The following is a 24,357-nucleotide window of genomic DNA, read 5'->3' on the forward strand; positions in this document are numbered from 1 at the left end:
TATTTTTTCATGGAGTTAAAATATTTTTTGGAAAATGTATATTATGAGTAATTCATTAACCCTCAAAAATCTGAAAGAACATCACATAATATTCCCGTGGGTATTGAAGGGACAATGGCAATGTAGGAGGAAGGAATTTGATGTTCCAAATTAACAAACTTCAGTTATAAAAACTTTCTTACCATGATACCTGTATGAAGCATTATGTAATGCACAGTTTGAGTGACATCAGCTGCATGAATCAAATTGTGATAAGGATTTTTGTATTTGCTGTAACCAACTTCTAAACCTTCTGCAAAGGAAATTAGGCAAGAAACAGGAATCTGCAAAAAGTAATAATCATGATTATATTTTGGCCAAAACAGTAGCACTAAATCAACATGAGCACAACAATGTTTGGGATGGGACACAACCGTGAGCCAGATGTGGGCAGTAGTTTTTTGAGGTTACATGTAGGCTGTTTTGAAAAACTATTTCATTAACCTGCTAGCTTTCAATCCTAAGAAAGATTGTAACCCCCAGGTACTTAACTAAGGTAGATGAAATAACAATCTTACCCATACTGTTGCCTTTAAATGTTTATATCTCCCAGAGTCAAGACAGAGGACTAGTTCTTAAAAGAGTAAAATTCCCAATTACAATTGGTGATGTCTAGTTTTTCTATCTGTAATACAAGGGATTAAAACAAATGACCTCCCAGTACCTTCTATCTAAGATTCCATGATTCCATTGGTAATGATGAAAGGTATAGGTTGCAGAGTGCTCAGAAATCTGGATCAAATCTGCTGCTTAAATGGCTCTAAAATGAAATTAGTTAGAAGCCCTTTCATCTCGGGTTAAGAAAAGCTGCCAGGAAAGGTTCATTCTATGTTTTAGGAACACAGAAGATGATATTTGTTAAAAACATAGCTCGTAATCACGACATGATTTGGTCTGTGGGTAATTCAGGGGGATGTTGGTGTCTTGTTGGAATGAGGCTACAGTGGCTCACAATGTCCATGTGGATATATGTCAGTGAGTCGTGGATAATGGCTGCATCATGTGGTGAACTTGTTCCACTAGAAATGTTATAAAATGCATTGATTAATGACTCGATGTTCTGCATTTTCATTCTTATTCAGATAACGAATTCTAAGAGCACTTCATTTTTGTTCCATGTTTCTGACCTTGAAACGATTGATAAGATCATATCTGGTAAACAGTTCATAAATCATAAACTTCAGACTGTGTTCTCCACTTGCTTCGTTTAAGGCAAATACATCAAAAGACCATTTATCAACGTCCTGTAAAAAATGAAAAAAGGAGTAAATGCTTTAGATGGCAATATCATTTAGTTGTTTCTTTCTGTGAAAAATTCTTGGAGAGATCAGGCATTGTAGACTTAGTAGGTCACATTTCTATTTAGAACATCAGACTATATTTTTTTCCAGTGTCTGGTATGACAGAGCCACTTAGTATCTATGGGTTCACAAAAATGAGGCCATAATGGGTAATATAAGTGTTAAAATCTTCCCCTTAATCCCAAAGTTATCAAGCTTGATGTAATAAACCTGATAACACTATAATAATGATCTTATTCTCAGTCTCTCTTCAAATTCATGCTATAAATCACTTGTCCAGAGGAGGCTTCATTTTAAGGTACATGGGTGGTGTCAGGTTATGTGGTTATGTGGGTGGTGTCAATGGAGGAATAGGGGAAAATAACCCCAATTTCTCTTCCCACCCACTACATTCTACCCGGCTTGAAATTCCACCGCAAGAGTCAATGCTTTGATTTAAAGCTTTGATATTTTATATCTTCTTTTAAGTTTCAAATAACTTAGAAAGATAGAGTATATACTACCTTATTACTCACTCTAACCTTGGCTGATTCATTTACACTTGCCTCCAGGGACAGATGGGAAGGAAAAGGAAGTGAGTCTTTTGATAGAGGAGAAGGAGGAGGAAAGTAATTATAGCATTTCAGGCGATTCCCAAGGGAAGTGGTCAGGCCTATAGGGAGATACATACATACCCATGGAAGAAATCCACTAACAGTGGGAGAGAAGGCTACGAGAGCTATGCCAAACCATTCCAGCTACCTCATGTTTTTTTTTTTTTTTAGATTTTTTTCTTTTTTAAATTTATCAGAGAGAGACGGGGAGAGAGCGAGCACAGGCAGACAGAATGGCAGGCAGAGGCAGAGGGAGAAGCAGGCTCCCCGCCGAGCAAGGAGCCCGATGTGGGACTCGATCCCAGGATGCTGGTATCATGACCTGAGCCGAAGGCAGCTGCTTAACCAACTGAGCCACCCAGGCGTCCCTACCTCATGATTTTTGATTTAAGTAATTGTAGGTTGAAAACTTGCAGAAGGGTTCACAAAAAGGGACTTGTAACAGGTGATATCAGTCCTATACACTAAAGAGGTTTTCATGTAGAGTGGGAGCTCCAATGCTAAATATAGCAATGAAATTTTGAAAATTTAAAGAAATACAACAGTCAGTTCTAATGATTATTAGAACTTCCTAGCAAAGTGTGTGCTTACATACACACAGCAAGTTTAGTATTGAATAGGGCAACCTTAAAACTGTGCCTTAATTTTGAATATGAGCTGGGATTATTTACAACTTCATTTAATACATTTTTAGAGAGGCCAACAATCTGTACTATAACATGCTGAAACTAAACTGAGAATCTGATAAATAGTATTCAAACAATCTCTTAAAAATACTGCTTTTGTGTAAGCCTGACGACTCATAGACCTGTACCCCTGGGGCAAATAATACATTATATGTTAATAAAAATAATTAATAAAAAATAAATTAAAATACTTCTTTTGAAAAGAGTAATAACAGCTTCAAATGGTATTTTTAATCACTTGAAAACACCAGTGAGATGGTTTTTGATTTGCTTGTACGTCTTTGTTAAATTCCTTGTACTTGGTCCTGATTTGATCCCCAAACACTTGCTTTACAAACACTTCATAAATTTAAAATCTCTGAAGGTTGTATGAGCAGGCATTTTAACATCAATAAAGCTCAAATGAGGCCAACAAATCTCTTATCAAATTCCAAAGCTAACACAAGAATTAGTTCAGATTGTTAGGAGGCTGCTATTTATAGGTCCTGTTCTGATTTCACACTGAGTAAAAGGTTAGTTCTCCACTTTGGGGATTTTTGTCAACAATGATGATTTACACTTATAAAGTACTGCAAATGCTCACTTGGGGATAAATAAGACCAGAAGGTATCTCAGGAAGTAAGAACTATTTAACTAAAAATATTCTTTACTAGTGATATTTCCTCCCTCAACCTTTTAGTTGATACATTTTTCTCTACTACATTTTAGAAGAGTGTTTACTTTCTCTCATACTAAAATATTGTGTTGGTTTCTAAGTAAATGTTATTAAAATAAAAAAATAAAAATAAGCAATATTCTTGTTCACAGTTGATGAAACAAAAATCTCACATGATCTAAGGAGTAATGAATATCCTATAATGTGACATTTCACTTATATACCTGTCTTTTTTATAGATTTAGAAACATAAATATAAAAAAGTGTTCAAGAAAAACTATCTCTTTAAATTAATAAGATTAAAGTCTACTATGCAGCAAAGAAAAAAAATGTAAAGGGGATGTGTAAAAGAAAATCAACAAAAGATATAATATAAATAGCAATATAAATTTAAACTAGAAAGGAGTTTAAAGTATCAGAAATAAAGCAACTCAAGATATTCTGTTGCCCATGTCTTTTAAATTCTTGGTGATACAGGAAAACCACCATGAAATTGTTAGAGGAGACAAAGTTGAATTTCTCTACTGAAATGAAATAATAGAAAGAAATAAGAGATGTTAAGTGATGAGCTTAGAATAGGAACAGAAATAGGAACAATTCTTTTGTATACACACACAGTAGAAACAAGTGAACCAAAAACTTTCACTACTTCAGAGTTTTGGCTCCAATTATTTCTAACATATTTAATACTGCATTTGGGCATCAGCCATAGGAAAAGCAGAGATAAGAGAGTTGAATTTTTTTGTTATTTTCTTTTTTTAAAATTTTTTCAATTTATTTATTTTCAGAAAAACAGTATTCATTATTTTTTCACCACACCCAGTGCTCCATGCAATCCACGCCCTCTATAATACCCACCACCTGGTACCCCAACCTCCCACACCCCCCCCACTTCAAACCCCTCAGCTTGTTTTTCAGAGTCCATAGTCTCTCATGATTTTTCTTCCTTAATTTTATCTTTTTATGTGTTCTCAGAACTAATATTCTAAACAAATTTTTTTCATGTAAGTTTTGTCCTGCAACACCTTTTTTTCAATGCATGAAACTTTCCCACAATATACATAACAAAATTACATATATTCTGACAAGTCCTGGTGCCATCTCAAAATTGAATTCAAGATCCATCTAAACAAAGCATGAAGAAGGAAAAAAATCACATATCTGTGTGCACACACATGCATTGACTTAATGAAATCAATCCTCATTTAAGTCTACAATGAGCCATGATTTGGAACACATGACATGTGAATGGCTACAGTATTTTTCATGTACCAATACATAAGATGTAGCAAAGACCTATTCTCATTTTCTCCCAGCCATTGTAAGAAGATTTGAAAAAATGACTATTTGAAAATTTTAAATAATTGAAATTATTTCACCTTTAATGTTACTATGACAGCTTCTGGATATACCAAACCAACCATGTGATAAGACTTTCTGTACATCCTGAAAAAGAAAAACAAGTGTGTTTGTAAGACTCATTTATTCAAAGATTTCAACTATTTTTTTAAAATGTAAGGGGAAAGATTACTTTTGACATGTTCACCTTTTATCATTAGTTACAGGCTCTCTTTGTGGTAATAATGATTACTATGATCACCACTTATTGAGAATCTACAATGTGACATGGGTTAATACGAATTTGTCTACACACAAACACCCTACCAAGTCAATATGACTGACATCTTTTTCTTTGCTTCATCTTATTAAAAGAGATGTCCTTCGTATGTGAAACAAACTTTCTGGCATGCCCATACTGATGAGAGAAGAATATTCTTGTTTTGCATCCATTTATGTGCCAAAATTTTAGATCAGGAAGCTGAATATCACTAAAATATTTCCTTTATGGATTTCTTTCTTTCTTCTTTTTTTCTTATAAAATGGAAATTACAAGACAGAAAATGTAGTATCATCAGAATTTACATAGCTTCCTTTTTTTAAAGTTAGAAATTTTAGGGCAGAGCACATTGACAAAAATTGTTGAAGTTTGTTCAAATTGTCATGTAATAAAAATTAAGAAACATTATGTAGAACAAAGTTATTCCCATTTTTATAATAGCACCAATAAAAATATTTTTATCCATCAGTAATTTGCTGTATTTTCTGATACGTAACCAAAATGACATAAACCAAATCCATGAAACTCTTCCATTAGTTCAAGTGACAAGAAAATCAATGTGATACCCCAATGAGTAGGAATAGCATAGACTTCTATTCAGAATGGGCAGGTACAAGGTTCATCCCCAACATCCTGGGAAGAAACATTTAACTATGAATCATGTCCCTTCATTTTCATATTGTCAGTCCATTGGCAAGCTACATTCCTAGACTATACTGTTGTAATTTTTCCCAAAATGCCTGAACAAAGTAAAAATTTAATGATTATATCATTAATTTATGTGAGGGAGATTAATATAAGAAATAGCCACTTGGAAAATATTTTGCTATTTTATAAAACTACTACAGAAGACACTAACTTTTTTTTTTTTTTAAAGATTTTAAAAATTTATTTATTTTAGGGAGAGAGAGAGTACAAGCATGAAGGCAGAAGGAGAGGGAGAGAGAATTTCAAGATGACTCCACACGGAGTGCTGAGCCTGATGCAGGACTCACTCTCACAACACTTAGATCATGACCTGAGCCAAAGCCAAGAGTCAGACACTTAACTGACTGAGCCCCCCAGGTGCCCCTAGATACTAAGCTTTTTGATTCAAGGTACCTTATGGATTTAAAAGCCACAAGATATATTTCTTAGTTTCTATGTAAAACCTCTCTTTTAAAGATAATAAATGCCAATAATTCATGTCTCTCTCTCTTTCTCTTTTTTTTAATATTTTATTTTTATAAACATATATTTTTATCCCCAGGGGTACAGGTCTGTGAATCGCCAGGTTTACACACTTCACAGCACTCACCAAAGCACATACCCTCCCAATGTCCATAACCCCACCCCCCTTCTCCCAACCCCCCTCCCCCCAGCAACCCTCAGTTTGTTTTGTGAGATCAAGAGTCACTTATGGTTTGTCTCCCTCCCAATCCCATCTTGTTTCATTGATTCTTCTCCTACCCACTTAAGCCCCCATGTTGCATCACCACTTCCTCATATCAGGGAGATCATACGATAGTTGTCTTTCTCTGTCTCTGCTTGATCTCTCTCTCTCTTTTTAAAAGATTTGTTTATTTGAGAAAGAGAGAATGCCAGTGAGGGTAGGGGTGGAGGGAGAAGGAGATAAGCAAGCTCCCCAATGAACAGGAAGCCTGAAGTGGGGCTCTATCCCAGGACCCTGAGATCATGACCTGAACTGAGGCTAAGAGACGGTCATTTAAATAACTGAGCCATCTAGGTGTCTCTCATGTTCCTCTTTTGAATCTTGACTTCTTAAAAGCTCAGAATTAAAATATTGCATTTATGTATACCTCTAGCCTACCTTCCTTAATAAAGTATTTCCCCATTTTATCACAGAGACCTTATTACTTTATTTCACTATTTCCATTTAATGTTTATTTTAAATGACCCAATAATTTTTGAATGTGGGTAATTGGTTATAATAAAAAATCATCCTTATTCTCTATCTCTCAGAAGATTTCAGAGCATTTTATAAATAAAAATACTTATATTAATTATTACATTGAGGTAGGTATAATTATGGTAGTTTTGCAGGCAAGGAAAATAGTAATTGTACTATAACACATCCAGAAAATAATTATTGTCAATAATGATACTTAGTTGTTTTGTGGGATTTTTTTGGGGGGAGACAACAGTCTTTTCTATCTATTCTTCTAGTCTTTACTACTAAAAAATAGGGGGATGGGAAATAAAGGATGATGGATTAGGAAAATAAGGTCAATATAATAATAAGGAGTAAGAAATTAAAAAAAATTAAGTAACTTTCAATCCTTGTGACTTCACGTCACCAAAAGGCAGTAGGATACAGCAAAAAGAAGACATGCTTTAAATAACAGACTAGCCTCTCACTAGCTATGTGACCTTTGGAAAGCTATATAATGTCACTCATCTGTAAAATGAGGATAATTATAAGTTTTTTGTGATGAGTAAATGATATAAATGTCTAGCATAATATAATAAGTGCTCAATACAAGAAAGCCATTAGTATCATTGATGTTACTGTTCTCACTACTCTGCAGCCCATGCTGTTGCCTGCAATTCTTAGGTTCTTCGGGGCTCCCAGGGCTCTGTGAGAGCTCTGGTGCTGATCTCTTAGAACTGGAATAGGCTTAAGGAGTGAATGTCAGGGTGCATTCTCATTACATGGAATATAAAGCAAGACCAAGAAGATTATCCTTCTGAGGAAATGGAGGAACTTCCCCATTATCTTTCTTAATCCTATAATTGGAAATAAAGTATTAGGACAAAAAAATAAGGATGACTGGAATCAGAATCTGTTTGTGGCAGACCGTAATACCGCTGCCTCACACTTGAGTAAATAACTGACATATTACAAGTTGCTGAAAAAGAACAATGAATTTCCTGGACGCCTGCAGGTGTTGAAAGTCCAGCTGGAAATACGGTAGATTATTTTTGGAAGCTTTTACTACAGTTGCAATGTGTAATTCAAGAACTCAAAAAAACTCCACGAAAACTAAAAACTGTCTTATGTCAGATGTTGTGTTAGGTAAGAGCCCAGAGCGAACAAGAAAAAGACAGGCACTGCTTTTATGAGGCTTACTGAGCAGTGAAGAGGGGCAATAAATAAAAAAACACATAATTACAAGCAGCACTCGGTGCTGTGAGGTAAACCACTGGTCAGGGCAGACAAAGTGATGAACGGTGTGCACAGCGATCAGGGAAGGTGTCTGGAAAGACAGGAAGGGCCAGCCAGGAGCAGGGGCAGAGAAAATCATTTTTGGTAGAGGGAATAATAGGATTATGGTTCCAAGGGAAGAAAGGGTTAGGGATGTGCGTTGAAATCAGAGCAATATAGAAATTCAGTCAAAAATGAAGGTAGCACTTGATGAGACAAGAAAGTTAAAAAGTGCTGAACCCTGCAAAACCATGATACAGAAATCACCCTTAATACCAAGTGAAATGGAAAACCATCAAGAGATTTTAAGCTTTGGAGTGACAGGGACTAATTTATATTTTAAAATGTCCCTTTAGAATGACTTGTTTGGAGAGGGCAGTTGAGGAAGTGAGGACCCAACTGGAAAGCTACTGCCCTGTTTCTGATGGCAGATGACAGAGTTGGGGACTAGAGTTTCAGGAGCGGAGACAGGGAAGTGAGCAGATGGGAAAGTGCACCTGGGTAATGGAACTGCAAGGACCTGTGGAGGCATGGAGTCTTGGGAGGGGAGACTTGAGAGAATACTCAGGAACGCTTTCTAATTTTCAAAATGGATGACAATTATCTTTGAAAATTCAAGATAAACATAGGTTCCTATTTTATGCACCAACTAATGGGGATTTCATTTCCATATGTTTGTAACATACTGATTTCTTCAAGACTGTTTGCCAGTTAAGTATATTTGATATTTCTATAGGTCATCAAGTAAAATGTTTTATGTAGCATATGAAAAAAATGAACACTCAGCATACCAATAAATTTTTACGGAAATCTTAATCTTTCACTGGATAGAAATAGAAATTTACTCCCACAGTTTGCCTTCTTTTCAGTTTGCCAAGTTCTACAATATTTTCTTGAAAAAGACAAAATATATATTCTTTCAGCAAATCACAAATATTCCCTTTTATCTGTGATTCTCTCACTGACTTTCTGAACTATTATTGAGATATTTTTGATTTGGTGTTAATGAAAATCAGTAAATGTCATACATTTTCCTAAATTGTTTTAAAATTATGGTTATACCATTATAGATAATCTTTCTCTCCAGCCCTGTTTCCCTGTTGCAGATTTCTGGTCCCACCTGGCAGAGTTGGGACCATTTTATATACCTTATAAGGGGCTGTGGTTATCACTTCACCACACTAATAAAAATGTTTCTTATGAGGATTCTTTTTTCAAAGCCAATTAAATATGGCTAATAAAATACTCAAAATAATTTAAATAATCACCAAGTGGTGGTTATTGTGGATAACAGAGGCACAAAGCAAGAACTTCAAGCTTTATGTGTTGTAGTTATATATATATATATATATTTTTTTAATTTTTTATTTTTTATAAATGGCATCAAATACTTCTTATTATACATTCTCATTTACATTTTGGGAATCCAAATGTGTTTCCTATTTTTCTTTTAACAGGAAAATTAAAGTGTATAATGTTCATTAGAAATAATAACTAGAGATGTCAGAAGATGAAAAATGATGTGGTCTCTCTAAAATTTAAGTATATTGACCAAAAAATTCTCTCTTCAATTTTATTAGTTTAAAAATGTTTCATCTTTTTATATATATAACTTAATAAAAAGTAATTGTTTTTTAATCTAAAGGATTTCTAATAACTAGTTTTCAGAATTGTCAGATGTAACATCTTTATTTCAAGTAATTTCTTTAGCTTTAATTCTGGAACATCTTGTTTCCTAGACAGAAAAATAGACTGTATTCTTAAGGGCTAGACAAATACAAAATTAGGCCACATTAGCATGTATTTCACATGAGAAACTACAGTGATTTGATTTGGTGCTTCTAGGGGCCATCAAGTATTCCTTGCTTTAGTGACAGAAATGTCAAAGAACTCTACAAAAGCTACATAAGGAGCTTTTCTCCCATGATGCAAAGAGGATGGTCTTTTTGACTTAATGCAGAGAAAGTCTTATTTGATTTTAGTATGTAGTATAGAATTTGTTTTATGAAAAGTTACATTTTATTCCAGTAAAATTAGTTGTGTAATGTATGAATGTGATGTATGAATGTGGTATAATTTAATAAATAATAAGTGTGGTATAATTTATACAAATATATACAAACAATGTATGAATGTGGTATAATTTAATAAATTAATAAAGTTACAAAGCTACATTTGAGGTACACTAGGCATTCAAATTCTGCTTTTAGTCTTTTCTTTTTTAAAAATATTTAATTAATTTATTTGTAAGAGAGAGAGAGCACACAAGCAGGGGGAAGAGGAGAGGGAGAGGGAGAAGCAAACTGCCTACTAAGCAGGGAGCCCGACATGGGGCTCGATCCCAGGACCCCAGGATCATGACCTAAGCTGAAAGAAGACACTTAACTGGCTGAACCACCCAAGCACCCCAGTATTTATGTCAATTTAAAAGGAATTAAAGTAATAAACCCAGGACAAAACAGTTTTGTTAAGGCAAATTCATAATGAAGTTCTAAATTTGCTCATTCTGGGTATACTTACAATTGCAGTGTTCCTCAATAAGTAAAATGTTTGGCTCATATAGCTTTGTGATGATAAGTATATCTCCTACCTTCCAAATTTTATTATCTTGAAATACTAACAATTTCACTTACCTCTCCACAAAAATTCCAGCTTGAACAGCATGCACAATGCTTCGAAATTTTGGCTTTTCCTCAGATTTCTTTTTCATCATCCCCATTTTCCGTGTGAAGGTGGATGCCAGCCAGTCCCGTACTTCCGATGGGACTGAATCTGTCTGAATGTCACTGAGTTCATCTTCAGTATCCAGCAGTCTTCTACAAAAATTTATACCGATTAAACTTTAGGAAAAAGTGAAGAAAAACCTGACAATAAACAAACATTGCAATGGGATTGAAAATATAGCAAATCACTCTCTGATCATCCCTTAGTATGAGCTACTTAAAAAAAAAATAATTGGATTAACATTTGAAAAGCTCTGAATTTCTCAAATTGATCATCTTCTGAAGGCCAACACTAATGGAGTTGAGCATTTGCAGCTTTCCAAATGAGATACTGTCATACCCATCTGGAGACACCAATTCATATACTATTCTAGTCATGAAGAGAACTAAAATAGAGAAGAGAGTTCATAAAAAGATGTCTGTTATTAAAGGAGGCAACTGGACTGGAAAGAAAACAAGGAGTAGAAGTTATCAAAGTCGTCTTATATTTGCTAGTCATGCATGTATACAATGCAGCTAGCGCAAGCTGCTTGCATACGGCCTTGGAGTCTACAGGTCATTCACATGTGTTATTTCATTTGAATGCTATCTCTAAATTGTAGGAAAATAAGACATCAAGTACTCTAACATTCATTATGAGATCAAGATCACAGATTAAAAAGAGAAGAAAAAAAGATAAACAGATTATTTCAAAATCTCATTTTAGATAACAGGGCCAGTGGAAGTGGAAGAGTTAAGGGCAATCTGCCCAAGTTAAGGGCAGATGCTGTCTTGAGGGTGGACATCAGTTGGCCAAGGAAATGAAATACATCAGTGGGGAAGTGAACAGGAAGTGAAACGACTGCACTGTCCTATCTTCTAGAAGCTCCAGATAGACCACACTGCCCGGACGGGTGGGTGTAGTACCTATGTTGAGGCTGGTCAGCTCCAGTGATCCAGAACTTCCTAAAGATCTGAACTGGGAAGACGTGTGAAAGCCTCCCCACAAACGACAAAAACATTCCACAGAGCAGTTGAGCTTTGCCTCCAGGAAGAGGACAGGCCACCTCTGTCTGTCACTTGACTTTGTTAATTCCATGTTAGTGCACCAGTTTAATAATTCAGAGCTAATTTTAGCGCACTTTGGTTTTGGCTTTGGGGTTCCATTTGCCCCAAGTAAATCTCTTTGTGTAGGGTGAATCCCAAGGATCATAAGCTGATGGAAGGAAGACAGAATGATACTGCATGCTAAAGCCTCCAGAACAAGTCACACCATCTTGAGTGGGCAGGGACCAAGAAAAGGGCAAAAAAGGTAGAAAGCCCATCCACAGCACCCAATACTACCAAGAACAGTCTCAAAACGTTATATGTGGCTCTTTTCTAGAAATATTTAGAGCACAGCCAATTGCCAATATTTACAAATGTGTTATGAAATGCCTTATGACAAAATATATACAACTTCAGTGCTGGAGTTACAAAACTACACGTATACATATGAAGATACAAGAGCCTTGCATAATTGTAAGTTAATACTGATTAATACTTTCTTTGTATCTTTTTTAACTTTCTTTCGGAACTTACGTTTGGGTGGTTTTGATTTATGCTTAATACACTGACATTGGAATGCAAGGCAAAATATGTTTTTAGCATTTTGTCCATATTAAATCGGATCGTTTAGCCCATTGCATCAAGACACTAACTATATGGTCTGAAAATTCAGGGCTTATGCCCTTCCTATTACTTCTTATCTAGTGATCAAATAAAAACACAGAACAGGACAGGTGGAATGGGAACCATTGTGGTATAATCCTGGGATGTCATGGAGCTCCAAGAATTCTCCTGCTGCCTTGTTTTATCAGCTACTCCAAGTAGAATGACAGGCACACATTGTGTTGGTGGTCAATTAATGTTGATATCTTTAAGGCTGTATGTTCTAAATTCATAAGTCATCTAAGACATATCATCAACAAAATCAGCATGTGGAAATGATCTGTCAAATACAGATCTGAGACTTAATGCACATTACCTTCCATAAGGTGAGTGGGCCTCATCCTATTAATTAAAGGCCTTAAGAGATAAAACAGAGACTCCCTTAAGAGGAAGGAATTCTACCTTCAGACTGCTTTCAGACTAAAGATTGTTAATATTTACTCCTGCCAGAATTTCCAGCCAGAGGCAGCCTGTTCTGAAGATTTCCATCTTCCTAGTCCCCATAATCACATGAACGAATTCCTTGAAATTAATTTCAATCTCTCTCTCTCATCCTCTCTTTCTAATAATATAAAGGCTAAGGATATATAGATATAGATATATAGAAATAGATGTAGATAGTTATAGATATATAAATATAGATATATAGAGATATATGCTATATATGTAATATATATAAAGACTGAGGAAGAATATTTCTATCATTCATGAACATTATGTGGTAACTATCAGCTTGGATTATAAATCTGATAGATGACAAAGGCACAACTCTGCATTATATTAATTTTCACTTAATAGAGCACATCACTTATCCTTTTGGTTGTGAAATATAAAAAGCATTTGCAGGGCACTAAAATGTTTTTTTAGCAATTATGGATATAATACCAAACTATCATTTCATGTATTAATAGCTCTTTTTTTAAAATTGCTGAATCATAATTTATTGTGTGGATATCCAGTTTGCTTATACACTCAGCCATGGTCATCTTATTTGCTTCTAAGTTTTGACAATTACAAAAATGCTGTTACAAGTAGTTGTATGCAGACTTTTTCAGACTTTCATTTGTGTAAATGCCAAGGACCACAATGGTTGGATTGCATAGTAAGAGTATGTTTTTTTTTTTTAAAGATTTTTTTTTTTAAATTTGACACAGAGAGAGAGAGAGAGAGAGAGAGACAGAGATCACAAGGAGGAAGAGAGGTAGGAAGAGGGAGAGGGAAGCAGGCTCTCTGAGGAGCAGAGAGCCCGATGTGGGGCTTGATCCCAGGACTCTGGGATCATGACCTGAGCCAAAGCCAGAGGCTTAACCCACTGAGCCACCCAGGTGCCCCAGTATGTTTTGTTTTTTAAAGAAACTTCCAAACTGTCTCCCAAGGTGGCTGTACCATTTTGCACTCCTACCACCAATGAATGAGAGAGAGGCCAAGCCACCATCATCTCTCTCCTGGCCTACTGCAGTAGCCTCCTACTGGTCTCCCAGTTCTTGTCCTGAACCCCTTCAGTCTCTTCCTTCTGCAGCCAGATTGCCTCTTTTAAAGTATGAGTCAGACCTTGTCAATGCCTAATTCATTAAGTCCTATGTAGCTCATCACAAGCCCCATCTCTACCTTCATCTCTTAACTCGTTTCCCCTTATATATTTTGTTCCAGCAGTGCTGACCTCCTTGCTGTGCTCAACGCTCCCGGGCTTGCTTCTGCTCCAGGGTCTCTGCACTTGCTGTTGGCTTTGCTTAGACTCTCTTACCCTATTTGGCGGGGGGGGGGGGGGGTATTTTCTCACTGTATTCAGGGAAAGAAGGCTTCCCTGTTCCCTCACACCAACTCAACCAGCAGACATATCTATTCTGTCTTTTTGTCCTACTACCGACTTCTTAGCACTTACTATTACTTGATATCATGTTGTATGCTTCCTGGTTTGTTTATTCATTCTCTGTTTCATCCACTAAACCATAAAGACTTTGGGAGCAGAGAGTTGGTCTCTTTTTGAGTATTGTTGTATCACCAGCACCCACAACAGTGCATGGCACAGAGCAGGAGATGAACATGTATCTACTATATGTCTAGGAAAGATCTAGAGGTATTTACACTAAACTTGCAAGTGATTACTTTTGAGGAGTAGAGTTAGGATGGGGATGATGGAAGAGACTTTAGAGTCCTATATTATTTGACTGATAATCAGCAGCAGTAACCTGGGAGTGAATTCACTATTGTCAATCATTCCCTTCATTGCCTTTAGGATAATTTGCCTTTGAATAACCCCTTTACAATTCTTTGAAGTAAATTGCAGGGCAACACGAACATCTGGTGTGGAAAAGACATTAAACATTTTTTATGGCATTTTGAATTGTAAGCACAGTAAAAAGAAATTTTAAAGATTGTACACACCGTTTGCATGCCTTTAGCCCAGGAAGTCAGTATTTCTGTTAAATACTAACTCTTTTAGACTCAGTTCTCTAGTAGAGTTAGTAAGACATTCCTAAGGAAGCTATAAATAGTTGTAGCAGATTTACTAAGATAATTATTTTCCAGTTTGGAGAAAAGAAACTTGAAAGACATGTGAGTAAAAACCTAAATATAAACAAATTTTTAAAAAACCAACACACCTAATGGCACATATTTCTCCCGACTTCTCTATGTCTCTCTCTTCTCCCTTTTATTCTCCCTTTCCCTGGCACCTGCCTTATACTCTCTGTCTTCCTGCCTCTGAGTACTACAAGGACTCTTCGGGTTTCATTGGATCATGCTACATAGGGCAGAAGCAGAACTGTAATATAATATGGAATAATAATCCCGACTTTTGCTAGAGAATTATAAACAGTTTTCCTATACATCTATTTGAGACATGTGAAAATATCTGAATATTTACAGAAGATTATGTCACAGGGAAAACATGTAAGACTATGTTGTCCCCTCATTTCATTTTCGAAATAAATTTGTGCAAGTAGGTTTGATAAAATAGGATCTCAAATACTGTAATTAATTTTACTTTCAAAATATCCAATAGCTCAATTACTCTTCACACTAATGTTAGATGGCAGAGTAAGCATAATTGCTTATATCATGAGTGCTCTTGAAAAAATCAAAACTTTGTCTTTAAGAATCTTAGAACATGAAATATAGTCACCGGTGCATCTTCCTTAGGAATTCTTAAAATGCAGTGTATAGAAAGTAAATGATAAGGAGTATATGTGTAAAATGTTATCACTGTTGACCTCTGAGAAATCCTTCCTCTGATATAACATTTTCTTTCTTTCTTTCTAGTCCTAAGAGGGTCAATAAAGCAGAAAGTTAAGTGTCTCTAAACATGAGCTAAGGGTAGATGGGGGGCCGGGGAGTTGTGAAAACTGACCCTCCGTCCATTCAGTGCGCAACTGATTCTTGGAAGCTATTTATACCCCAAATTTTCTCTTGAAATGAGATGACACAACTCCCAAAGGGCTTATATTTTGAACTAGAAAATTTTTAGGGGAAGGGAATAAAGAAGGAGGCGGCCACGGAAGGAGAGGTCATGAGATTTTGACTTTTACAATTATAACAGTGAAAATATTTCTGTCCACAGTAGACTCTTAGAAAATGGTTATACCAGTGTACCCACCACAGTTATTTCCAGGCAACTGGTGCCCACATTTACACCTACTGAGTGTTAAGATTCAAGTGCTGGTTGCAATTAGAAACTGGCTTCTTAGGTTTGAAATTTTCTTTTTCCTGCTTTACTCTTCCTATAAAGGATACATTTCAATAAGCCACTAAGTCATTCACTCTACCCCTAATATTTGCTGGGCCCAGGAAGGGGCACATGTCTCCCAAATACCATATAATTAAATATTTTAAAGTTATATATCAAATGAATGAATTATTAAATGTGTTCTGCCCTCCTACCTTTTAATAACTTTCATAAAAGCCTGGCAAATTGAGTTTGACTTGAGAGTTCTCAGCTCCTTGCATGACAAGGCTGGGCCAGCTGGCTGTGGCTGTCCCTCTGCACCCACGTAACCTCCTGCCCAGGCCTTACTCTGTAACTAGTGGACCTCTGCAGCCTCCCTCATCACGCTCATCAACCTGCCCAGCTTTGAAAGCGGCTGCTTCTTGGCCATTTTTTAGAGGTGACGGGGTACACATATAAGTAGTGTTCCGGCCCCCACAGGAAGAAAGACTTGGGGAAGAAACCTATTAGGATTTAGGAGACAGACTAGGGGACCTTTAGGCAGAGAATTCTGAGATCCCAGTGTCCAGGATATGGGAGAGGAGCACAAAGGGGAGGGTGGGGGATTCCATAGTCCATAGAGGGAGTAGGGCATGGGTTTTAAGTTGTTCTTGGCTGGAAGACTTCTCACCACATGGGGAGGGTCACAACAAAAATGAGCCATCATCAAGTACTCTAAAATGAGGGGCAGTGTCCAGGGAGGCAGTTATACTGGGCCGGGGCTAGGGATGGTACTGAACTTAGACATAGTAAATATCTTCCAAGCGAGCCCTCCAGGGATGGCTGGGGGAATTAAGAGAAGTTGCTCATGTTGCAGTGTGGATATTTGTGAGGGCAAGTGGTTCCCACATAGGCAAATCCATTCGTGTTATTTCTTTGATGAGCACATATCTGTGATCTGAGCTGACTGCGGTCCTCCACCAAAAAACAAACAAAACAAACAAACAAACAAACAAACAAAAACAACTAAAATCAAACCAAGTCAAACCACACCAAAACCCTAAGAGCAATACTAAAGCTTCACTAAGACCTCAGTTATCTTAGGATAGATAGAGATGTTAACGCTGCTAACTTCTTCACCTATTGTGAATCAGGCCAGGAGCTTTATCTCTTTTAATCCTCACAATACCACCATGAGGAAAATCCAATTATTATCTGTACCCTTATTCTACTGCTATAGATACTTTTGGGATTTGCTCCAAGTCATACAACCAGGAGGGACCACGCCATGTTTGAACTCAAGTCTGATCTCAGAGTTTTGAGTTTTTAGCTGCTCACCTATCCTTTACCTCAAATGCATGTGTTCTTATTAGGAACCCAGACTACTTTCATGTTCAGGAGATACTAATATGAGTAATAATTATTTTCTCTCCCATTTCTACCATGAAATTTAGGGTTAAAAATAATTGATCTTAAAAAAAATAAAATCTTAAGGGAATTTGGCCTACCAGGGAATATTTGGTTGGAGGAAGCTCAAATTTATTTTTCAGGACTGGTATGTTGAATCATTCTCTGATAGAGAAATATATCTGGATATTAGTAGAATTTCAGGATACTTTGAATTACAATAAATTAAATAGATGTCAGAATGAGAAAAGGTGATACATTCAAAATGCCATTGTGACTTGTCAGTAACCTGCTTACTGAGTGTGAAATACACTTGAATTAATTCTTCCAGGCTACCACCCAAGCACATTCTTCATTCATTCATTCATTTGTTCCTTTATATTTATTCCTTATCTTGTTCCAAAAAGGATTTAAGATGGCAGGCTCGTAAATTTATTTCAATAATTTTTATTGTTACTATTGTTGTTTTGGCAGTTTTCTTTCCCTTTTCTCTCTATGTGATAACTTTGTTCATTTGTTTTTATTAGTCCTTTTTTCCTTTTTTTTGTGAACTGTGAAAAGATGACCATTACATTTGAGTGACTATTAAGACTGCACATTTGCTGGGGACAAGTTTGGAGAGACAAGTTAGTCATGCTGACCTTAGCTTAAGTCTCAAGAGGCAAATCTTGGCTAAAACAAGACTAGCTAAGTAAAATGTTAAGGTTTTATGTCATTTTTTTTTCAAGTTAAGGCCTAAGAAGGGCTCTATGCCTCCTCTGTACCCACCCAGAAGCAGAGGCCTAGGCAGAGGAGGTTCCGTCCTCTAGGACAGGCAGAAGGGGCTAGGAGAATGTTGCAGGAGGAGTCTGAGAAGGAGTCAAGTTCCTTGGACAGGTGGGATTCAGCTTGTCCTTTTGGAGTCAGTTGGGAGGTGGAATGGAGGTAATGGGTAAAGCAAAAAACTACTCTAGGTCTGCCTGATGACTCTTGGCTTCCCACCAGAAAGTGCTCTTAGCTCAAAAACATCTTTGAAAACATGCCATTAGTCACAAAGCTTCATACTCCATTAATTACTAAATTTTTTGATTAACAAGCATCTTCTGTGGTTAGGAAAACTGCCTCTGGAGTCAAACTCCTGGCTTCATTGCCTGTTTGCTATGTGGTCTTGGGAAATGTGCTTCATCCTACCCGAGTCTCGGTTTCTTTGTCAGTAAAAGAGAAATGATAATAATGTATCCCTAGGGGTGGGGTTGTGAGGATAGAATGGCTAAATGCACAGAAAGCAGTTAGAAAAATGTCTGTCACAAAGTCCTCAAAGAACTCCAGTTACTTACACATCTGCATGAGTTAGTCTCAGCAGATTTCTATGTCTGACATGAAGGAAAAAGAGAGTGTCCTTCCATGGGGATGGAAATGTTTGAGACATTTTATGGGAAGAAGTTGGTTAAAGTGACTTTGGAGAGCCAAGAACAATGTAAAGGTTCTATGGGTCATAAAGAAATAGTGGGAGGAATCTCCAAAAATAAAATTTTACTTACTTCAAAAATTTACCTAGTAAAATAGGCAAATTCATAGAGACAAAAAATAGAACAGAGTTTTCCAGGGGCTGAGAGGAGGAGGATAATGCAGCTATTGTTTGATGGGAATAGAGTTTACTTGGGGATGATGAAAAAGTTCTGGAAGTAGAGAATGGAAATGGTAGCACAACATTGCAAATGTACTTAATTCCACTGAATTGTACCTTTAAAGCGGTTAAAATGGTACTTTTTATGTTATTTACATTTTATCACAACACAACAGTATCTACCTAGTATTGGTCTCCCTGCCCTGTTTTTTAGGGAGTATGTCGCCTTTCCCAATCAGAGAAGTGAGACATAAGAGAAGGGCATTCTGTTCTTCATCTAACTGTGCATCATTCCGAAGATTGCCAAGAGTGCTAGGGTGAAGGAAAGGGTGGCTGGCAGGCTACAGATGAAGCCTAAGGGTCTTTAGTTTCACAGATCTGGGAGAAGTGATCATACCGTAAATCGAAGGACGGGCCTGCCTCCCCTGTGCCCAAGCCCTGCTGCTCTGAGGCACAGCTCATCTCCGGTTCAGCACCTCTTACTGCTCCTGTCTGATGATGGAATCTCCTGGTTGAAGGAGGCATTTTGGCACAAGACCATCTCATGTGTCACATGGGATAATATTTAGAATGGTTGGAATTCTAACCATTACATTTCTAACATTCCTGTCTCTTTTTTGTAGCCTCATTTTGACATCTTCCAGCTCAGCGGTTCTTAAAGTGTGGTTCGTGGACCAGCAGGATCAGCAACACCTGGGAGCTTCAAGACTGCTCCAAACAATTAAAGGAGAATCTTTGGGGGGTGGAGCCTGTCACTCTGAACAAGCCCTTCAGTTGACTCTCAGGAGTGCTAAAGTTTGAGAAATGCTCTCATCCATTCACAGCTTGCCAATTACCCAAATATCTCTGCCAAGAAAATGAGATTCAGCTGTATTCTGTTACACGGCATTAGCAGCACTGCTTATTTCCATAGGCCCATTATTTCACTCTCTGAGATGAAGAATGTTGGGGAACTATCGAGAAAAGTACCGGCAGGACAATCGCCATAAAGGTATCTTCATTAATGAATATCTTATATTGATGTTACGAATGAGAATATCTGTATGTTACTTAATTGAAAAATAGAAAAGTTGGTTTCTGAGCTGAGTTGGGATGGAACATGGTACTTGGAAGAACTGCAGTGAATCTGGAAGACAGGAGTGTAAGAGAAGACAAAGAATATATTTCTTTCTAAACCTAGGAGGCCCAAAATACAACCAGAATGACAAGAGGGAGTGAACAATACCCAAACAGAATAGAAAAATAATTATTATTGTATATATAGATTGTCCTTCATAAATATTTGTTGAACAAGTGATGTATAAAAACATAGGCAGAGAATCTCTAGTCTTAATGGTTGTTCAACAAAGTCATTTTTTGTTTGTTTTGATGCATGCTATATATGTTAACATTTTCAATCAGGACCTGCTCCATGTGTGAAAAGATGATATCCCAAAATGGTTTTTTTAAAATATTTGCTGTTACCCTGTGGCCCTTTGTCCATATAGTCAACCAAGATTTCATTCACGGACTCAAGTTCTATGTGAAACACAATTACTTAAAGGGAGAAAACTCCTGTTCCTGGACTTAACTTTTCCAATTCCAGTTCCCATGGAAGGCAGAAAGGCCCAGGTAAAGACAATGGAAGAATACACAAGTCAGAGCAGAGTTTCCATTCCCAGGACTGTGCACAGATGCCCTCGGTTAAACAAGAGGAGTCGGGAAGGAAGACAGAAGTGATCTTGAGAAGGAACACTGAATCCTGCCTGACTATCCAAACTAAGGAAAACCCTGAGGGGAGTGACAACATGCCCCAGATAAACTCCCAGGATCCTGGATAGAAGAGAGCTGGATGCCCCACCCTACCCTGGGCCCCCGCTTCTGAGTGGAATGGAAGGACAGCAAGATCCCAGGGCAGAGCTGGTTGGTGTGTGTCAGAAAAGACAACCTCAAAGATGATGGTGACTCAGAGCACACTTGACAGAGATAGAGGTGAGAGAAAAGTGAGGGACAGTAGATGAGGCATATACACTTTGGAGGTAGGCTTGCTGGTAAAATATGGTAAAGAATGAGGAAATCTTGTATTTAATGAGAAAAATCTTAAGTATCTGACTTTCTAGTACTTGACACTTGCCCAAGGATCACCTATTGTTGTTTAGCTGTCTCATGGAATCAAGTGGTTTTGTGGGCTACCTCGGAAATGGAATCAACCTATTACCTTGTTTTACAGAAAAAAAGAATGTGAATTCTAAGTAGCCAACTCAGAAAGCAAACTTGTGTGTTAGGACTTCTTATTAGGGTAAGACCACTCCTTGGATGGATCAGAGATTAAGAATTTGAGCTTTGAAACAAGGCAGACCTATGTGGCTGTTAGGATGCTCTCAACAGCACATGACATCAACCCCAACCTCAAGCAGCTTAACTAATAGGGAGATTTACTGTTTTCCTTAAGAAGAAAACTAAAGGTATGTGGACTCCATGAAGGCCTTTTTAAAAATCAGCAGGTTGATAACATCAAGGACTTAGGTTCTTCCATCTCTATACTCTCACCTTTAGTGTTACATTTAGCTTTATGCTTATGGCAAGATGGTTGTATCAGTTTTAAGCATCACACTCAGATACAGCAAAACCCAGATGCACAGGACTCCCATTTTATGGAGAGGAAAGAGGAAAGAGGAAAGATGAAAGCAGTAACTAGATCCAGTACGTGTTTTGGACTGTTCATTAAAAGAAACTAGATGCCAAAATAAAGAGAAAAGGAAAAAAAAAAAGAAAGAAAGAAAATCTTATAAATATAAAACAACTTAATGAAAAGGAATGGAAAAAGATATACATGTACATAACTTATATGTAAAAATAAACATCAAAAATAATAAAAAGTTAAAAAAGAAAAACAAAACATAAAACACTAAAGAATACAAAAAAAAGGGGGGGTTTGTTGGCAAGGAAGAAGACAAGAGTTAGGGTCGGATTTAAGTTTGAACTTGTCTCTGACACTTAACAATCATATGACCCTGAGCAAGTCCATTTACTTTCTCCATGCCTCAAGTTTCTTAACTTTATAGCGGAAATAATATAAACATCTAATTCATATGATTTTTTGAGAATTATGTACAATCAAAAATGGAAGATGCATAATATGTTGCCTTGGCTATAGTTAGTTGTCAAACAACCTCAGTTGTTATTAATATCATTGTTAGGAAAAAATAATATTTAAATTTATATTTTTCTTTTTAAAATGATATCATTTACTTATTTGAGAGAAGGTACGAGCACAAGTCGGGGTAGAGGGGCAGAGGGAGAGGGAGAAGCATACTCTTCACTGAGCAGGGAGCCCACGAGGGGCTGGATCCCAGGACCCTCACAATATGACCTGAGCTGAAGGCAGACATTTAACCAACTGAGCCACCCAGGTGCTCCTAAATTTATATCTCTGCCAAATCTAGTAAATATTCATTTATATTTTTCTAACGCCAAATTTCACAAACAGTAAGATCTTATATAATACATGAAGCTTTTTCTTGTTAGTCATCTCTCAAAAGATCTGGTCAGATTTTTTTTTTTTCCCTTTTCACTACTGAGGCTGTTTTTGAAAGTTTGTAGAAAGTAACATACCACAGATGGACGGAAAATATGAAAATCAACCGAAATGTACTGCCACTTTTTCTAAGCCTGGTTTTCACACTCCATCCACAGGGTGAGAACAGCCTACAAACACAGCACTCCAAACAACCACCCCTCCCTACAACTCACACCATAAAAATGGAGTTCATAAAAATCAGAATTTGCTTTTTAGTGATTCACTGAACTCCAGCAGTGTCTTAGCACATACCCTTTAAATTGATTTCCTCCGGGTCTCCTCCAAATAAAAGCGACCTAAAATATACAAGAGCCCATATCTATAAATGATCCCTCATTAGCCAATGATAAGCAGCTCCCTCCTGTCACCCTGCTGGTGACCAGAGTCGGTTAGGCATGAGTAGGTCTTTACAACCTTTACAACAACATGAGTAGGTCTTTACAACAAAGGGACTTTGCAACCATGGATAAAACCACAGAATTCCAGGACAGAAATGGGCTGGAGACTTCATCTTCCATGTTAAAAAACCAATGACTAGGGAAAAAGGAAATCAAAGACTCTTGTCTGGAGGCTTATTATTAGTAGGAGCAAAGCCTGGATAGGAGTTTTCAACATTCCACACAGATCCTGATCCAGGTCCCCTGCATGTGGTACTAACATAAACATGTTCATTTTTACTCCAGGGAGGACAGAGTTGTTGTTGTTTAGCAAAGTACTCTCCTCCATTCTCAATTCTTTGGCAAGTGATTTAAATAAAATTGATCTCTTACCTGCCTCATGAGATGCCACTTAAATATCCAACTCCCCTGGGCATATTGTTTGAGGGATACATATATTACCTGACCAGAATCAATGAAACATAAAGGTTATGTTTGTTGGAGCCTCTGGATAAGAAACCCTTTCTCATTCCTACTGGATTTGAGGGTGTGAGGCTATAAAGCTTGAAAATACATCGTCATCTTGCTACCACTCAAAGGATCAAAAGGAGGCTATTACAGAACGAATGAAACACGGAGGTCGGTCCCTTGACATCATTTTTGCCCAGAGTCAGAGCTTATAGTCAGCACTAGCCATCCATGTTTTGGCAGTGAGAGTTTCTTGAAGGTGGTTTGTTTGGGCTTCCTGTCACTTATAATTAAAATAGTCACGAAAAGTGTTCATTAGTCCTTCTCTTCCTGTTCCCTTCTTGCCTGTGCTGGAGCACAAATGAGTCAGTGCCATCATCTTGAGCAAGTCTTAGTGACTGACCACGAAGGGATTGTTCTCCATGGTCACATTAAACCCATCGTGTTATAGCCCATGGTCTATAGTTTGGCCATAATTGTCACAGTACTCTTAACCATGCTGAACAACTGAGTTTAAAATAAATAGTAACTGGGGGCCTCAGTGGCTCAGTTAGTTAAGCATCTGCCTTCAGCTGGGGTTGTCATCCCAGGGTCCTGGGACTAAGCCCCACACCAGGTTCCCTGCTCAGCAGACAGCCTGCTTCTCCCTCTCCCTCTGTTGCTCCCCTGCTTGTGCGCATATGCTCTCGCTCTCTGTCTTTCAAACAAACAAATGAACAAACAAATAAATAAATAAAATCTTTTAAAAAATAAATAGTAACTAATCTTTCTGATTTTGCAGTGTTACTTATATTTTGCTTATTTGAAGGGCTTAGCTGTGCATTATTTTCTCCCTCTTTATCTATATA

General features: G+C 37.1%; 1 protein-coding gene across 5 annotated transcripts in view; it reads right to left on the reverse strand.

Annotated features, from left to right (window-relative positions):
• The window catches only part of PDE1A (phosphodiesterase 1A), a 337,781-nt gene that overhangs the window by 61,917 nt on the left and 251,507 nt on the right, over nucleotides 1–24,357 (reverse strand). For all 5 annotated transcript variants that reach the window (XM_032356140.1, XM_032356141.1, XM_032356139.1 and 2 more), the window contains 4 exons: nucleotides 10,671–10,853; nucleotides 4,654–4,720; nucleotides 1,167–1,283; nucleotides 183–323 (listed from right to left, as the gene is read on the reverse strand). In XM_032356140.1, the coding sequence (XP_032212031.1) occupies nucleotides 183–323; nucleotides 1,167–1,283; nucleotides 4,654–4,720; nucleotides 10,671–10,853 (508 nt within the window). The remainder of the gene's footprint in view (nucleotides 1–182; nucleotides 324–1,166; nucleotides 1,284–4,653; nucleotides 4,721–10,670; nucleotides 10,854–24,357) is intronic.

The sequence above is a fragment of the Mustela erminea genome, chromosome 8 (assembly GCF_009829155.1).
Source record: "Mustela erminea isolate mMusErm1 chromosome 8, mMusErm1.Pri, whole genome shotgun sequence".
Lineage (NCBI taxonomy): Eukaryota > Metazoa > Chordata > Mammalia > Carnivora > Mustelidae > Mustela > Mustela erminea.